We start from the raw sequence: 16797 nt of genomic DNA, 5'->3' as shown, positions 1-16797 counted from the left end.
TGTTAGGCCAAAGGGACCAATTAAAAGATTTACATCCGTGTCACACTCTACAGGCTGTCCAAAAGTTGATGTCTTTTAGTCACTGAGTACCTGAACTATTCTTCTAATTGGCGTCAATCTTGGCAACGATTATGCTTGGTGAAATACATAAAAAAAAAAAAACCACCAACAGAAAAAGGGCCAATGATAAAAGGATTTTGTTGTAAAACATGTGGAATGCAGAAGCTGGAGGCTCTGTTCATCCAAATTGTGAAGGATAAAGTGAGTTTTTTTTTCAGAAAATCTTTAGTGTTTTCATGAAATAATATATCATGGCAATGTTTTGTTTTTCAAATTAGTTTGATTTCCATATGCTAGGCAAAATATTGATTAAAGATATGAAGTACAAGAAAGACCCAAGAAATATCTATCCATTAGAGGGTATTTCTTCTACATTCTGTACATTTCTCTCGTTGATTGATTGTAATTTAACAACGCTAAAGACTGAAAATTTTTGCTAGAAGTTGTGCTGCAAGTACAAATGTTCTTGAGGAGAAGCTGGCCCGATCTCTTCCACAAGACTTCTCAATCCATCCGCAGCACCGGTGCTATTGCACGCGTTTCTTGCTTCCTGCAGGTTCTTTCCATCAAGATCTGAGTCAGAAACAGAAGATTTCCTCCTTTGAGAAGAAGCAACGCTAGGAAAAGTGATCCATGACGGGGCTCGAAACTCGATTCTTTGATCCTCTGTGTCGGCTCCATCTGTTTCCGAGGTTGACCGGTTCCCGGATCTTTGAGAAGACTTATTATGCAATCTGCTGCTTCCTAAAACCACCTCGGTTGGCAAGATAGGCTGCTCATTACACGGGCTGCCCATTAGCAGAGCCAGGGCACGCTCCAAAGCAGTCGTCACTTTATCCATTGATGGCCTCTCTTTTCCTCTCATTCGCACACATTTGCCAGCGACAATCGCTATACGTTTCAGAGCTTCAAGTTCAACTGGAGGTTTCAAAACTGGATCCAAAACGCTTTCTATTTCACCTGCTTTGATCAGAGGGACAGCCCATTCGACTATGTTTCCTTCTTCATATTGCAAGTCGATGGCTTTTCGACCACTGAGGATTTCCAACAGTAGAACACCGAAGCTGTAAACATCAGACTTGGTCGTGAGGTAGTGAAGTCTATAGTACTCAGGATCTAGATAACCGAGCGTTCCTGCTGGCAATTCGGCCAAAGGGGAGCTACTATTGGTAGGCCCTAATAGTGAGAGACCAAAGTCTGAGACACGGGCATTGTGCTCTTCATCAATGAGGATATTTGATGATTTTATGTCCCGGTGGATTACCGGGGGACAAGCATAACCATGTAGATATTCAATCCCACGAGCCGCTTGGACAGCAATAGTCACTCTTCTCACTCAATCTAGTTGCTCTTTTAGCTCCTGATTCTTACCATGGAGATGTTGATGCAAGGAACCATTCGCCATAAACTCGTAAACCAAAAGCCTCTCTCCTCCATCTTCACAATAGCCGAGCAAATTCAGTAAATGGGCATGATTTAGCCTTGAAAGCAAGTCAAGTTCTGTATGGAACTCTTTCGAGTTCTTCATACCAGGAGATACAATAGCCCTTTTGACTGCAACAACTGTACCATCCTTCAAAACCCCTTTGAACACGCACGAAAAACTACCCTTACCGACCAAAGCTTCTTCCTTAAAACTATCCGCAGCTTTCTCAAGTTCTTCGTAAGTAAACTTCTGAGCCCTCCTAATCTTTAGCTCATCTAATTCAGGCCTAATTTTCCCATTATCCTTATGAAAAGAACCTTTCCCACTAGTTTTCTTGGACTTAACAGAGCACCTACATTTTCTTAACTTGTATCTAATATAAAGAACTGAAGTCAGAGATACAGCACATACCAAGAACACAGCAAACGAAATCTCAGCAAAAATTATGGGCAACTGCATTGACCACAACTTTTCATTCCTTCCTCCAGACTTAGCAGCAGTGGAGCAGTTGGAATGGCACTCATATGAGCCGCAACTTGAACAATTATAACCACATTGCCTATCTGACGCCAAACTGCACTCAGAAATCTGATACATTTCATTGGGACAGCCACTGCTACAAGGCAAACAAATGTGGGATCCGGAAGACTTGCAAGGGGAACTCGCATTGTTGAACTCGTAAAAACCCTTCGAACAAGGCGCAGGCTTGCAGACACCGGGCGAAACAGCCAATGGCAGGGCTGAAGGAAAACCTTCACCCCAACAAACAGGCAAGAGAGAAGACTCAGCCAGAACTCCACAAGTGAAGTAATCCCCAGCTGCAATCTCATAAAGTTTAACACCATTAGGCGGCGGCGTGCTTCTTTCGACGCTATAACCCCAACAAACCACTCCTCTATCATTACTTCTGATCCCACAAGCATGAAACCTTCCCCCAACTACAGAAAGCATAGAATCCTCGGGAGACAAATCCACATTCAGCTGCCCAGAATTTATTACAGAACCAACAGAAATTTCTTCTTCAAGATCCAAGCTCCTACCCCAACAAATCACTCTCGAATTCACCCCTTCCAAAATTCCACAAACGTGAAACCCCCCAGCTGCAATCTTCCAGAACCTCAACTCCCTGGGAATCAACGAAATCACTTTACTTCCAGTCTCATCACCCCAGCAAAATACGCTCCTATTCGGAGCAAACAAACCACAATTAAACTCCGAGCCAGCAGAAATAGACTGGATCTGCCCATTAATGTCGTAACTTTTGGTCATATTGTAACCCCAACAATCAATTAACGAAGAGTTTCTCAACTTTCCCACCAAGGGTTTTCTCAAACCGCACAAGTGATAATCCCCAGCACTAATTTCCAAGTACTCTGAATTCTTGACCATTGGTTGAGGGACCCCCATTGGAATAAACGGCGTACTCCCCCAGCAAAAGGGTTGATTCGAATCCATCTCAAGACCGCAAACAAATCCATTTCCAGCTGTCAAACCAAGAAAAGCCGAATGATTCGGAGTAGCACGAACTATAGCCGAGTTGGAGCCATAGCAACTGGCTGAATGGGAACCATCATACTTTATCCCACAGAAAACAGGTCCATTTTCGCCATAAGAAATGGCGATGGACGACATTGATCCCAAGCTCGAAACTTTGCCACATAAACAGGAAAAAAACATCAGGAAAACCAAGTTCTGATCACGAAAAAGCACGAATTTTCCACCCCACCGGAACTTCATTTTTACTCAGGTTGAGAATCTGAACCCAGTTGGAAAATTCAGCAGGAAAGCTGGATAAAGGGGGTAAACGATAGCGTGCGTGGCGGAGGTGGTGGCTGTGGAAGTTAGCTGAAGCGTTCCCCAGGAGAGGAGAGAAAGAGAGGGAACGCGAGCAGGTGGAGCATTTAATATTGATCTGACGGTATATATTTGTCGAGCGTTTAATCGCACGGTCTTCATTTGCTTTAAAATAATAAAGTTATGTCCAGATACCGCTGGACGTCACGCTCACATTAAATGCTTCGTTTTTATGATTTAATACTTTTGAACTTACTAAATAAATGGTTTAATTAATTAACTCTTAATCATTGATAATGATACTTTATTTAATAGATTAGTAAATTTAAAAATACTTAATTTTTTATTAAATATTAGTAAAATGAATTACTAAATTGTTTTTTTTTAATATAGTTCAGTGGAATTGGTAACCCCAACCATGTGTTGATAAATTGGATGAAATATTTATTTATATACAATAATAGAATACCATATGATACATGAAATAAAATTAACTCAGGTGTAATTAAATCAATGAAATAATATACTCTATTTTGTACTATATTTCATATTATATAGAAGTATATATTATAATAATTTCAATTATGTAAAGCCTTAAAAATTAAGAATCATTTTAAATATATACATATATATATATATATAAATCCTTTATGAAACACTACAGTGTATTACCAAAAGTGTGGGAATAGGCATGGTCATGGAGATCAAATATTTCTGTGTCTTAAAAGGAAATTACCACAATTAGTTATTTTAAAATTTTAAAAAAAAAGTTGGAATACGACACTGTTTTATGATTATTTGTCCTAAATAGACCAAAATTATTACCTGCGAATCCAATTCAACTGTTTCTCCAAAAATGCTCACATTGTTACTTCCTTTCACGTCATGTCATTTTCTATGAAATATTTTCTTCTCTTTTTTGGTAGTAAATAAATAAATTAAAATATATATTCTCATCTAATGAAAACAATGGCAACGCAGGATTTGCGTCAATCAGATACTAGCTGCTTGTTTTTTTTTTTTTTTTTTTTACAGTGATGCAATTTTTTTGTTTGCATTGAATAAAATTATATATATTTGTTGGGTTAAACGTGCATGAATGAAAATAATATTGATATGAGTGATCATATGAAAAGCTCTTGTGCGTAAAGCTGTTGATATTGTTTTGCTTTATCTGGTTGGTTATGTGGCTGCGAAAGAGTGACGTCAGATGTTAATAGATAATATTGTATCTGATGGAGATAAGACCGATAAAAAAAAATATAGACAAATTTATTTATTTATTTTAAAATTGTAAGGCACTTTACTTTACATAGAGTGTTGTGAGGGCTCGGTTTCACATGGATTTTAGGACGACTTAGGCTGTAATTAATTTGTGATTAAATTAAAGGCCAAGTACAACAAAATGTTTGCTATTTCCAAGATTAACTCAATCTCCCACATGGCCACAATATAAATTAATTACTGAGTATATTTTTAAAATAAAAATTAAAAAAAATTTGTTTGTCAATTAGAAGACACAAGATTTTCACTTATCCTAAGTTGTCTGGAATTGAATAATGAGTTCATGCAAGAACAAACTTCAATTTCACTGTTAAGAAATTAGTTTGAGTTTGACTAAAATATCACCAAATCTCCACATTATAACACCACAATCTATGACAAAATTAATGAATTCACATGGGAATATATATACTTTGCTTTAATGTGATGAGTTGTGTTATAATCACAAATTATTTATTTAAATTCCTTGTTTGTCACATGCTATGTTAATTTATGATTTTTATTTGTACGTACTAAATGATAAACGATAACTCGGGATAAAATATAGTAAAGCATATACTCAAAATAGATTGAAATCTCTAGTACAAAATGAGATGACATGCGATATAATGGGTAGGAATTGAGTCGAGATATGATTCGTAAATATTTTGAAAAATGTATTGATACTCACTAGAAGTATAAGATTCGATTTTAGTAGGTGGGACTAGTTCGAATTCAGACATCGAACCTACTCTGGACTTGAAATCACAAAAAAGATTGTTAGAAAGGGGTCGAGAGGGTGTCCCGACGTAGTCTTTCCGACGATCAAGTCAGATAATGATGACGAAAATGAAAGAGCAGCTAATGATGTTGCTGAAAGTCAATATAGTGAATGAATAATTAGACTCTCAAATCTAATATTTATAGTAGAGTAATTGAGATCCATAATGGACCACTTATCTTGGTTAGAAATAGGCCAAGGGTCCAAAGTCCGGGTCTCGATGGACCATTCATAAAGTATCAAAGCTATTGTACAAAATAAGCACATATTTTGCATGGCGATGAACCAAAGTAAGAATGAAAATATATGTTTCATTCCATTAATTTATACGAATAAATAATGAATCCAAAAAAATATTATTATTGGAGAAGGGATTTTTTTTTATTTTTTATTTTTTTTTTAAAAAAAAGAAGAGATGCGTCGTTTGTTTTACTAATGGGCTGAGACAACGGAGGAGAATCACTTTTATTTTCCCACTTCCAAATTCAATGTCGCATGAATGTGGGCTCAAATAAAATTGCCCATTTCCCTTTCCACTTTATTAATTATAATTTTAATTAACCAGAAAATTTAATATCTCCTCCAATTCGAATTTAAATTGAAATTTATAAAAAACACAAATTTGATAAATATATTTTTGATACTACTCGATACAATTAACTCTCATATTTTGTTAAATCACAAAGAAAATGTGGTTTAATTCAAGCTCAATATCTGGAATAAAATATTCTGCTCCATTTTATGTTATATATATGCGTATATAATAATTTTAATAATATAAAATTTAGCTACACATACTTAAAATTTGAATTTTAGTTGGTGAACATGCAATAAAGGAGGAATAATAGATTAAATTCTTGTAATCCATTTTCTTTTGATTGATTAAATTCTCGTAATCCATTTTTTTTAGAATCAAAACTAATTATTTCAATCAATTGACTTATGAATCCAATCATGTTGTTCGGAAATTCGCAAATCTTGGTGGCTAAAGTAATTGATTTCTGGCATAACAAGTTTTAATAAAAAAATTCAAGTTTTATTTGCAAAACTTTGTAAACAAATCTCCAACTTGTGCCACAGATTCTCTTAAACCGACCAAAGCAATCGGTCAAAACACCCCGTCACCTTCTCCAGCGAACACACCACTTCCACCGCCGCTACGCCGCACAATGGACGGCGGAGATGACCCGAGTAAGCTGGCTTCCAACCCCCACGAACCCACCACCACAACCCAGCCGCTCCTTTCCCACCAATTTCCTTCACCCTCCGCCGCTTCGATTTCTGAAACTGAAGAAGACCAAGCTCAGTACCTTCAGATCTCTTACAATTATGGGCCTCGCCCTTTTAAAGATTTGCCCTTCCTTATTCTCTTTTGTGTTCTTGTACTCTTCACTTTTGGTTTCGGAATTTTCGCAACTGTTAACAGAAACCCCCACCGCTATCAAGTTTCCTCGTTTGTCTACAACACCACCTTATCTTCTTGCACCATTCAGTATTTTGGCTCTCCGTTTTCTTTGAATTCTTCGGAGTGGAATCTTCTCAGTTCAGCTTTTGGTGACAACCCCACTTCTTTGAATGCCTCAAAATCGAATCTTTCTGAGAGTGTGCCTGGAAATTCCCCTGCTTTTCATAACTCCACCTCTTCAATTCCCCAAGAATCGAGTCTACTTTATAGTTTGATGGATTATTTATCTCTTTGTAGCAATCCCACATCTTTGAACTCCTTAGGATCGAGCGTTTTGAATAGCTTGATATGGACTCTTGTAGTCACCCTAATTTTGAGCTTGCCCTTTGTGTTGTTAGTGCTTTTGTTGCTTAAACGCTACACAAAACAGATAGTGTATGCTTCGCTTCCATTTTTTGTGATAGTCCCAATTTTCATCAATGTTTCTTGGTTTGTTGCTTGCACTGTGAGCTCCAGATGTAGTGATGCTTTTCCCTTATCTTATCGAATTTTAGTCCTCATTTTTGTGTTCTTAATAATTGGGGTAATCGTGTGGATATTCATAGTAAACTGGCATAGAGTTGAGTTAACCGTGAGTATCATCGGCGTGGCTGCTAATGCATTGTCAAGTAACTTGGGGTTGTTTGGAGTTCTTCCATCTCTTACTTTGGGTTTATTTGTGTACTATGTGCCCATAGTTTTTTTCTTGATATACTCGAGCAGTAATGGAAAAATTGTGCCTCGAAAAGAGAATGGGGAACACTATTGTGTTTGGAAACAGGATAGATGGGTGCCCGCCTATTATACGTTGGCGATCTTTACTATGCTCTGGTCTGCTACAGCAATGGTGGAAGCTCAGGTATATGTGATAAGTGGAACTATAGCTCAGTGGTACTTCTCAAAGGATGAGTTGCGGCCAAAGCGTGCAATAAGAAGTTCGTTGAGGTGTTTTCTCTTGCTACTTCTCTCAATTCAGTGAAATGTGCTCTACAAATTTATGCATCATGGTGTGCTATGCTCGGTTGATTGTCCTTCCTTTTTCTTGCTGTGAACTAAGAGCAACGGCCAACAATCATGCAGCCTATTGGTTATTTTCCTTTATTCTTTCAAGTTACTGTTTTTTGGGAGGGGTATAAATACATAGTTAATGTGACTGAAAATAAGATCTGATTTAGTGGTCTTGGTGATGGTTTATAGAGCAGAAACTTGGGAGGCTGGTTTAACTTGTTGACTCAAGCTTATTCTTGATGAACTTATAGAAATGAGATTAGCATTCAAAGGCGGTATGATAGACATCGTTGCTACTTGTGCAAATAAGGCTGTGTTAAACATATCACAAGCGGCAAGTAGCCAAGTACCTTATTTATATCTCTTAATTGTTGTAAGCACGATACTGTTATCCAATCTCCACTGATGAACTAAACAGAAGAGTAAGTTTGAGGATGTTACCATCTTCCTCATCCTTAAAAATCAAGGCTTTGCTAGGATTTGATGCATAGACATACCTGGATTCAAAACCTCTCGATAAATTGAAGCCAAATATCCCGAATGTTGTGCACTGAAATAAACTCGTTTCTTTTTTGTAAACACAATTGCAGCGCCTGTTGTCTTTGTGTCGTGACTCTTCTTTATAACATTGCAGAAATGCATTTGGCCACTCCTCTGGCACAATATGTTTCTCAGGATTAATTTTCGGCGCAGTTCGTGTTGTGCGCTCTATGGTTGATAATGCTAGGCAAGAGGAGACATCAGGAATTGTAAATGTCATTCTACGGTGCTGTGTCAGTGCCCTAATGTCAGCAATTGATTTTCTGAACAAATTCACAATAAACTTTGCAGCCATAACTGGCGAAGCATATTGCAAAGCCGCAAGAATGACTTACGAACTTCTCAAACGCAACCTTCTTTCTGCAGTATTTGTTGAGACCGTTTCTACTCGAATACTGGCTGGCATTATCCTAGTGCTATCTGCAATCTACACAGTAGTGGTTAGTGTAAACTATTGCCATCTATCTATATTGAGTTGAGCGCATTTGGACGAGAAGAATAATGCTCTCTTTAATTTGTTTTTAATGTTTTTTTTGTGAGGTTTTTTGTTGTTTTTTATAGAAGGCAGTTTTAAAAAACCAAAATCAAGAAATCTGGCCGTGCAGCACTTCTTTTTTCCATTTCAATTTTTTAAAAAAACTGTTTTTATCAATACAGCCAAATACGCAATTTTTTTTAAATTTTCAGAGAAACTCAAAATAGCACGGTTCAATAGAATAACTTTTCAAGCTAAATGTTTTTGTATCAAACTCGCCCTTGCTCAATGTGGACAGGTGCCTATAGTTGGCTACGACTTGCGAGCTGTGTTCGTGGATGGAGAAGAGAAATATATATTCTCTGATTCGAAATTTTTTTACCCTCCATATATTGCACTGTCCATGTCTCCAGGTCGATCCTAATCAATTGGTGTCTGAATTTTCAGGTTTGTGTAATATTGAAAGCTGGAATTCATCTTGGGGACGATGCCTACTTTGTTGCTGTCATGGCCTGGATACTGTTGATCGTGATTCTTGGCTACTTCGTGCACGTTCTGGACAATGTTATCGATACAGTGTATGTTTGCTATGCTATTGACCGGGACCGAGGGGAGGTCTCGAAACAGGACGTCCACGATGTTTATGTTCATCTACCCATCAGTAGAAGTCATAGACCAGCAGGTTTTCCTGTAAGAGCTCCTCTTGGAGTTTAAAATTTTCCTCATGAATTAGTTTGTCGTGTTGTATTGTCTGTAATTGTTTTTTTGGAGGTGCAGTTTCCTTGCTGCAAATTGTTGATGATCTGAGGTTTTTATCTTGTACCCGGATTTGTTCAATAAAAAGTCATTTTGCAATAGTTGGTCGTCATTAATTTGTCATATATAGATATGGATACTTATTATGACACTGTAATCATATATTTGAGGTTTTTATCCAATCATCCAGACGAATTGTTTCTTGAGTTTTTAAATAAAACTGGAGTTGCATCATTGTGATTATTTACAGCTTTTGCAAGAAAGATGGGGGAATTTAGTTCTTCTTGGTACCGATATTTGCATTATTATATTATATAATGTGAGAAGAAAGAGTAGATAATATGCAAGATATGCTTTGCATTTGGATGTTGGATTAATATCCTCAAATATAGATAATAAACAAGAACACATGGAGTGTTTTTTTTTTAATGATATTCGGGCAAAAATATCCTTACAAGCATCACCAACTAACTGGTCGATAATTTCATATACGACCGATAAATCTTTTGAAACCTGTTCTTCCCCGAGCATAGCTAGCTTGATAGGACACATGATGCAAATTTAGGTCATGCTTAAGCGTCCACCTACCTTATAAAATTCATTTGTTTTGTATCCATTTAATTACATAGTTTTTTTTATTTGTTTAAAAAAATATAGAATGCTTTCCACCCCCAACAATATGAATAATAATAACAATAATAATAATAAGTTATCAAAGGTGTTCGAGTTGATGAAGTGAGTTAATAACGAAGAGTTTGATTATTCATACCAATATTTTCTTACACTAGTGGCAAATTTTTGTCAACTGAGTTTTATCTGACTAATGTAATTTGTAGTATGTTGAGTTAACATAATGGTTTATCCAAAAAAATTAATTAGAATCCAATAATAATTAATTTTTAGAGCGTGAAATTAAATAAGTACTTATGAAGAAATGATAAAAGAAAAGATTCTTAAAAAATAATTTAGAAAGTATATATTTTATATGGTGATTGATATTTATTTATTTCACAAAAAAAAATTATACGGTGTATGGAATCAAATCACGTGTCATTAGGCGCAGCTAGCTTTTAGCTGGCGAAACCCCAACCTTTTCTCTACCTACTATTTCTCCCTCCCTCCTTCCTTCCTTCCTATATCAATGAAGAATATCTCCCTCTTTTCTGAATTTCAACGATTCTCTCTCTTCTCTGCCAGGTGGGTGTTTTTCTTGGGTACTTGTGAATTTGACTGTATATTTATCGAAGCTTATTAAGCATTTTATATTCTTTCTTGTTTTTGGGTTTAAACTTTGAAATCACTGTTATTTTTGCTTAATTTTGAAGATTTGCTGTTTTTCCAGCAGTTAATCGTGGAAGTTGAAGTGGGTGTGTCGGTGGGAACTACTTAAAGTTGCGGGGGATTTCGGGTTTGATCTGTGTGGAGTGGAGAATTCGGATAGATATAGGCTGAGTTGGATTGTTTGCGGGCGGGAGAGGAGCCGCCGGCGTGGAGATGAGTGCGTCGAGGTTTATAAAGTGTGTAACTGTCGGAGATGGTGCCGTGGGTAAAACTTGCCTGCTCATTTCTTACACCAGCAACACCTTTCCCACTGTAAGTTACTGCCTATTGGAGTTAATTCTTTCTTTTTCCTCTGTCGTCATTTTTTGTTGTTTTGTTTTTGGTTCATCGTAGGAATGGAATTCAATGGAAATTTGGGATTTTTTGGGTGTTTTTATGGAGTTCTTGGATATTGTTGGGTTTGTTTGTCTAATCGACTAAATATTGAAATTCTTGAATTTTCCTGTTTCTTATTTCAAGATATCGCTATGTGGGATGGGTGGAGGCGTTTGCGAATATCATGGAACTAGTAAATTACCTAATTTCTCTGATTTGATGAGACTCTTGGTTATGCCTGTGGAGAGGACGTCTTTTTCTGGATTTTTTTTTTTTTTACTTTCTTGTGGAATAAAGTGTTTCCATTGAAACCTTTTCTTTGTTTTGATCTCTTTTATTGTTAAATAAACAGGATTACGTCCCAACTGTGTTTGACAATTTTAGTGCCAATGTTGTGGTGGATGGAAGCACTGTTAATTTAGGATTGTGGGATACTGCAGGTGCACTAGTTCTTCATTTTTTTTTGTTTATTTATGAATCAAAAGAGAACAGTGAGTCATTTTAAATTTGTTGTGCAGGCCAGGAGGATTACAATAGATTAAGACCATTGAGTTACCGTGGAGCTGATGTCTTTATTCTTTCATTTTCCCTTATTAGCAAGGCCAGCTTCGAGAATATCTCCAAGAAGGCGAGGCTTCATTTTCTGTACTGGATTAGATATGGCCCTTTCTATTTTTTCTTTGACACAAGAGGGTGGGGGTTTTCCTATCTAAACTACATAGCTACCCACACAAATGGGATTTGAACCAAAGCCTGTTGGCTCTTGGGCCTCACCCTTGCCACCAGGCCAAGGGATACTTGGCGGCATTTCTATTTCTCATTCTCCCCTTTCCTTTCTTTTAGTTGCTTCGACAATTCATTCAAAGAAAAATGGAAGATGAGAAATTTGAGAATGTTTTCTTTGAATTTAACTTCAACTAAGACAGTTGTGCAATACACTTTCACGCTTGCCCCGACCTGGATATCTTACTTCAATGGGCCTTCTCTTCAATCAAATAGAGCCCCACATTTTTAGAATTTTAGTTCTTATGAAAATGCTTCCCGTGAAATATTAAGGCTGATGAGGTTTAGAACTATCCAATTGCCGATTGTTCTGATGTGTTTTAATTTCTGTACAGTGGGTACCTGAATTGAGGCATTATGCACCTGGAGTTCCAATAATTCTTGTTGGAACAAAGCTTGGTCAGGATTCCCTTCGCTCTCTCTTTTGATGCATTAAATTATTTGACTCAATTTGTTGGATAATGTTCCTCATAATTCATAAATTTCTGCTTGAAGACATTTGAGAGATCACATTGATGTTATTATCTGAAAGTGGGACATTCTCATGCCGCATTTTATGTGATTGTGAACTTACCTCACTATCATGCTTGTGTCCTGTTGTGTTGGGTATCAGATTTGTGCTATTGTACTACATGCTCCTGGTTTTAAAACAATAATCTCATATTGGTATAAAGTGATATTGAAAGCTTATGCATGCTCTCTCATCCTTGGAATTTGGAGAACAAATTGCATTAATAGCTAAACATAGAAGAAGCTTTGTCTGTTTAATATCATAAATGGATGTTTCTACTGCTAATACCCAACTTAACTCAAGCAACGTATATGTTAATGAGAAATATCAACAGCAAAAGTGACTGTCTGACGTGAAATAAATTTTTGAACAACAAAAATTACAGAAAACGAGTAATCAAGAATAGATGAAATCCAATATTCACCTTAACTCTTTCTGGTAACCATTTGGCTCAATTATGTATTTACTAAGATCTAGATTCTGCGCTCATGGAGTTATTTGCTTCCTAACATAAAATCGTGTAATGTATATAGGCTTTGTTGCCACATGGAATTCGTGGAAGTGCTTCTTCCATAATTGGGTGCATTATAAATGTTTTTAATATTCCCTTTATCCTCTTTGTTTACGTCATCCTTTTTCTTCCCGTAACTTTGTTAATCTGATTCCTATGTAAACTATTGGTGTCACAATTTTATTTGTTTTGTAAGTTATCTGGAGTAAGGTGCCATTTGTACATTTCCCATGGATATTGCACTTAATCATGTCAATTTAATTTAATATTTCTTTTACCCTCTTATTAATGATGTATAATTTTGGTCCCTTGGTGCAAATTACTATTTTCATTTCCTTCCAGATCTTCGTGAGGACAAGCAATTCTTCCTAGACCACCCAGGAGCAGTTCCCATCATGAATGCACAGGTAAATTAGTATCACGATCAACATTACCTCTTTTCCATTGTTTAAATATGGTCTGCGAAACTCAAATCAAGACCATCTTTGGCTCTTGCTCATCTTTTTGAGGATGAGTTGTTTACCTTCCTAGAGAAACTTATTTTCTGTTCTTCTGAAGGGAGAGGAGCTGAGGAAGTTGATTGGAGCAACTGCTTATATAGAATGTAGTGCTAAAACACAACAGGTGATATAACATTTTACTTCGAAAAAATCCCTTAGTACGCAGAGTGGAATTTTTTTATCTCCTATCTCTGCATGTATTTTTCCATAATCTCCTACCAACTATTGCAGAATGTGAAGGCAGTGTTTGATGCAGCAATAAAAGTTATCCTGCAGCCACCAAAGCAAAAGAAGAAAAAGAAGAAGGGGGGTCATAAAGCTTGCAATATATTGTGATTACTCAAAACAAATGACAAAGCGGGAAGAGACAATTTGTAAGTTACACTGCGTTCGTACTTTCCTCAAGGAAGCAATAGCCTTTGTGTTGTAATCTCCACTTACTGTACCAGATAACTTCGTCGAAGCATTGATCAAAGAGGCTGTTACTCGTGTATATGTTATGGATTTTAAGCCTAGGCTTATATGATTTGTGTTTGTATAGTGTAAAAGAGCTTGTGTATTTCTAATGTCATCTCTTTCTCAACATGGTTGGTGGTATTCTATGAAACCTAGTTTGGTGTTGAAAGCAGGGAGGGAAGGTGGTGATATCCAGATTGATAGGCAAGTTGAATACGTTTAACTGGTTCTTTTATTGTTTCAGCTGTCATCATTCTGATATTTTGCTCAGTATGTGCACATTCTAATTTTATTCTCCCGTATCGATTTATCTTTTTAATCACATCACAATTAAATCGACTCATTCTCGAATCACGACGTCTTTTTGGAGTATGACGACGGTCCCTTCAATTTATATCAAAATGCTACATGAGGTGAGGTACACCCTAACGAAAAAACGACATCATTTGAACCCGAAATGCATGGGGTGGAACTCAATAAAATATGAGGGAAACGACATGATCTTATAGGTTAAAGGAGATGAGGCACTTCTCGAATGAAAAAGCCTGCACTCATGCCCGTTCTTGCCACCATCCGGCTTTGATAACTATCGAACAATATTATATATCAAGAAGCTAATTTTATTCAATGCAGAATTTTACTCACATATTCTTACATAAATCATATTGGACCTTTGATGTTAGAAAATGAAACGACTTAGAATGATTCCAAAAACTACTCCAAATCCATACCCCATAAGAACAATTTGCCACTTAAATCCATCCAAAATGCTACCATCTTCAGCACCTTCTTGTGGCAACATTGAAACTGCTGGTATCTGCATAAACCCAAGTTTCCTATGTATGAGCTGTTGTCAAATGTAAAAAATCGGCCACCAGATTGGGGTTATCGGCTCAACAAGATGATTATGTGACAGATTCAACCACACCAGAAATCTTAACCTCGTCAACTGCTGGAGAATTGCCCTTGCCAATTGGTTTGAAGATCAATCCAAGGATTCTAGTACAGTTATGTATGCTATACAATCAGGGATATGACCTGTGAGGCTGTTATGGGATAAACTCAAATACCTCAATGAGTTGAGTATTCCTATTGCATGTGAAATATTTCCATGAAACATGTTGTTTGACAAATCAATGGTCGTAAGTGTTCCAAAATTATCTGATACTATAGCTCCAAACCCTTCACATTTAACTTTATTGACTCCACGTAAGGATAACGTAACCTTGATCGAGTTCCTTGTTTCAGTTCCATTTTCCTTGACATCAATCATGGATTTAAAATTCTTGAAATTTCGATTTGGCAAAGCTCCAATGAATTGGTTGTCAGAGATGTCAAAGATTTGCAACATAGAATACTTAAAGCAGGCATGTTACCATTGAACCTATTAGATGGTTCCTGAAGCTGTCGGCACTTGGCCAAGGATTGAGGCAATGTTCCTTCCAATTCGTTGCTATATATTCAAGTGAAGAGATATTGGAGCACTTCCATTTCCTATGCACTGTGGAACTTTTGCTTCCAATCTGTTATTTGATAGATGGAGAATCCAAAGGGCACATATATATCGCAAATGGATGATGGAATCTCTCCTGAAAAATTACTAGTTAAAAAAAATCTAAAAATTAAATGAAAGACAACCTTTGAATGCAATGCAACATTTTTTGATAAAAGGAATTAAACCACTAATCTCTAACGTAAACCAGATATTTAATGACACGATTTCTAGTGTAGAAGGAACTTCACCTGTCCAACAATAGATAAGTCAACCGAGGACGTCGCGACTTGAATAATTTTTTAAACACTCCAAAAATAGCCCATGAAAACTGTTTCCTAAAAGAGAGAAAATCCACAGCATAATCCTGGTGGGAGTTTCCCCGTAAAGTGGTTCGTTGAAAAATCAACGACGACCAATTCAGGAATATTTTCCCAAAAATTATCGGGAATTATTCCTCAAAATCCGTTGTCAGAACGAATGACTGAGATTGGAGATGGACTCAGGCAACTGCCTGGTCAATTCGTTTGCATGGAGATGAAAAAATCAGAGTGATGTTAAATTCCCCTACGCAGGAGGAAGAGTTGCATTAAAATTGTTGCAGAAAGGTTTACGATAAAGATGTTATTGAGATTTGTGATTGTTGGTGGTATTTTGCACCTGAGAATAGATTATTTGGAAGGTCTACCTACCTCTGACAAATTTTGGAGGTTTCCAATCTCCAGTGGATAGTTATTTTTCCGACGGAGGAACTCTAAATTGGTTAGTAAGCAGATGAAACCTCCCCCATGAAGCGATTGCTTTCAAGATCCAAGAATTTTAGTTGGGTCCAATTGCTTAAAAATTGAGAGATCTCGCTAGAGAGAGTGTTATTACATAGCTCCAACTAGATAATTTGGTCAGGTTTGACAAGGATAGAGGCAAAGGTCCTGTAAGTGAAATTCGAGCCTAAGTACAACTCGGTAAGATTAGTACTCATAAGGAATTGTTGAATTGAGTTGATTCCTCCGTAGATCCAGAAGTTTAAGATTCCTGAAAGAAGACGGTATATATATTTCCTTCAAATGAGTTGTGCTTCAGATCAAGTTGTTCGACATTGGTATCAGGCCTGTTGAATCACGTAGAATAGGTTGCTTCCTAACCAAAGATCTTTCAACTTTGACTGTGTTGCTAAGATTTTCCGACAGAGGGCCTTTGAATGAGTTGTCGCTGATGGTGCAACAAGTTTTTGAATACTACTAACTCGGGAATTCGGCCTCTAAGATTGTTAAATGACAAATCAAGAAAAGTAAGATTCTGACACCTGGTTATGAAATGTTCCAAGTCAGTTCATTGCCAAAA

At 36.8% G+C, this 16797-nt stretch overlaps 2 protein-coding genes, 1 long non-coding RNA gene and 1 pseudogene across 6 annotated transcripts; 3 read left to right on the top strand and 1 right to left on the bottom strand.

The window, feature by feature from the left end:
- Positions 1-3: 3 nt before the first annotated feature.
- On the top strand, positions 4-619 carry LOC140957326 (uncharacterized). Its single transcript, XR_012171609.1, has 2 exons — positions 4-261; positions 358-619. It is a non-coding gene; the product is annotated as an uncharacterized lncRNA (long non-coding RNA).
- Positions 355-3516, bottom strand: LOC140957325 (serine/threonine-protein kinase-like protein ACR4; annotated as a pseudogene).
- Positions 3517-6365: 2849 nt separating this feature from the next.
- On the top strand, positions 6366-9659 carry LOC140957290 (uncharacterized). Of its 2 annotated transcripts, none has more exons than XM_073414480.1 (3): positions 6366-7713; positions 8411-8760; positions 9258-9659. In XM_073414480.1, the coding sequence occupies exons 1-3, from the start codon at positions 6494-6496 to the stop codon at positions 9503-9505; spliced, it is 1818 nt and encodes a 605-aa protein (XP_073270581.1). In that variant the 5' UTR covers positions 6366-6493; the 3' UTR covers positions 9506-9659. The 2 variants fall into 2 exon arrangements, with proteins under 2 accessions (XP_073270581.1, XP_073270580.1); XM_073414479.1 differs by having other exon boundaries at positions 6369-7713; positions 8411-8756; positions 9239-9656.
- Positions 9660-10613: 954 nt separating this feature from the next.
- LOC140957196 (rac-like GTP-binding protein RHO1) lies at positions 10614-14204 on the top strand. 3 transcript variants are annotated; one of them, XM_073414336.1, is made up of 9 exons: positions 10618-10744; positions 10893-10938; positions 10978-11140; positions 11556-11643; positions 11722-11831; positions 12322-12385; positions 13351-13415; positions 13567-13632; positions 13740-14204. In XM_073414336.1, the coding sequence occupies exons 3-9, from the start codon at positions 11042-11044 to the stop codon at positions 13842-13844; spliced, it is 597 nt and encodes a 198-aa protein (XP_073270437.1). In that variant the 5' UTR covers positions 10618-10744; positions 10893-10938; positions 10978-11041; the 3' UTR covers positions 13845-14204. The 3 variants fall into 3 exon arrangements, with proteins under 3 accessions (XP_073270435.1, XP_073270437.1, XP_073270436.1); XM_073414334.1 differs by having other exon boundaries at positions 10614-10744; positions 10893-11140; XM_073414335.1 differs by having other exon boundaries at positions 10627-10744; positions 10890-11140.
- Positions 14205-16797: the final 2593 nt, after the last annotated feature.

Source organism: Primulina huaijiensis, chromosome 14 (genome assembly GCF_012295235.1).
Source record: "Primulina huaijiensis isolate GDHJ02 chromosome 14, ASM1229523v2, whole genome shotgun sequence".
NCBI lineage: Eukaryota > Viridiplantae > Streptophyta > Magnoliopsida > Lamiales > Gesneriaceae > Primulina > Primulina huaijiensis.
Note: the sequence above shows the minus strand (reverse complement) of the source record. Positions and strands in the feature narration are given on the sequence as shown.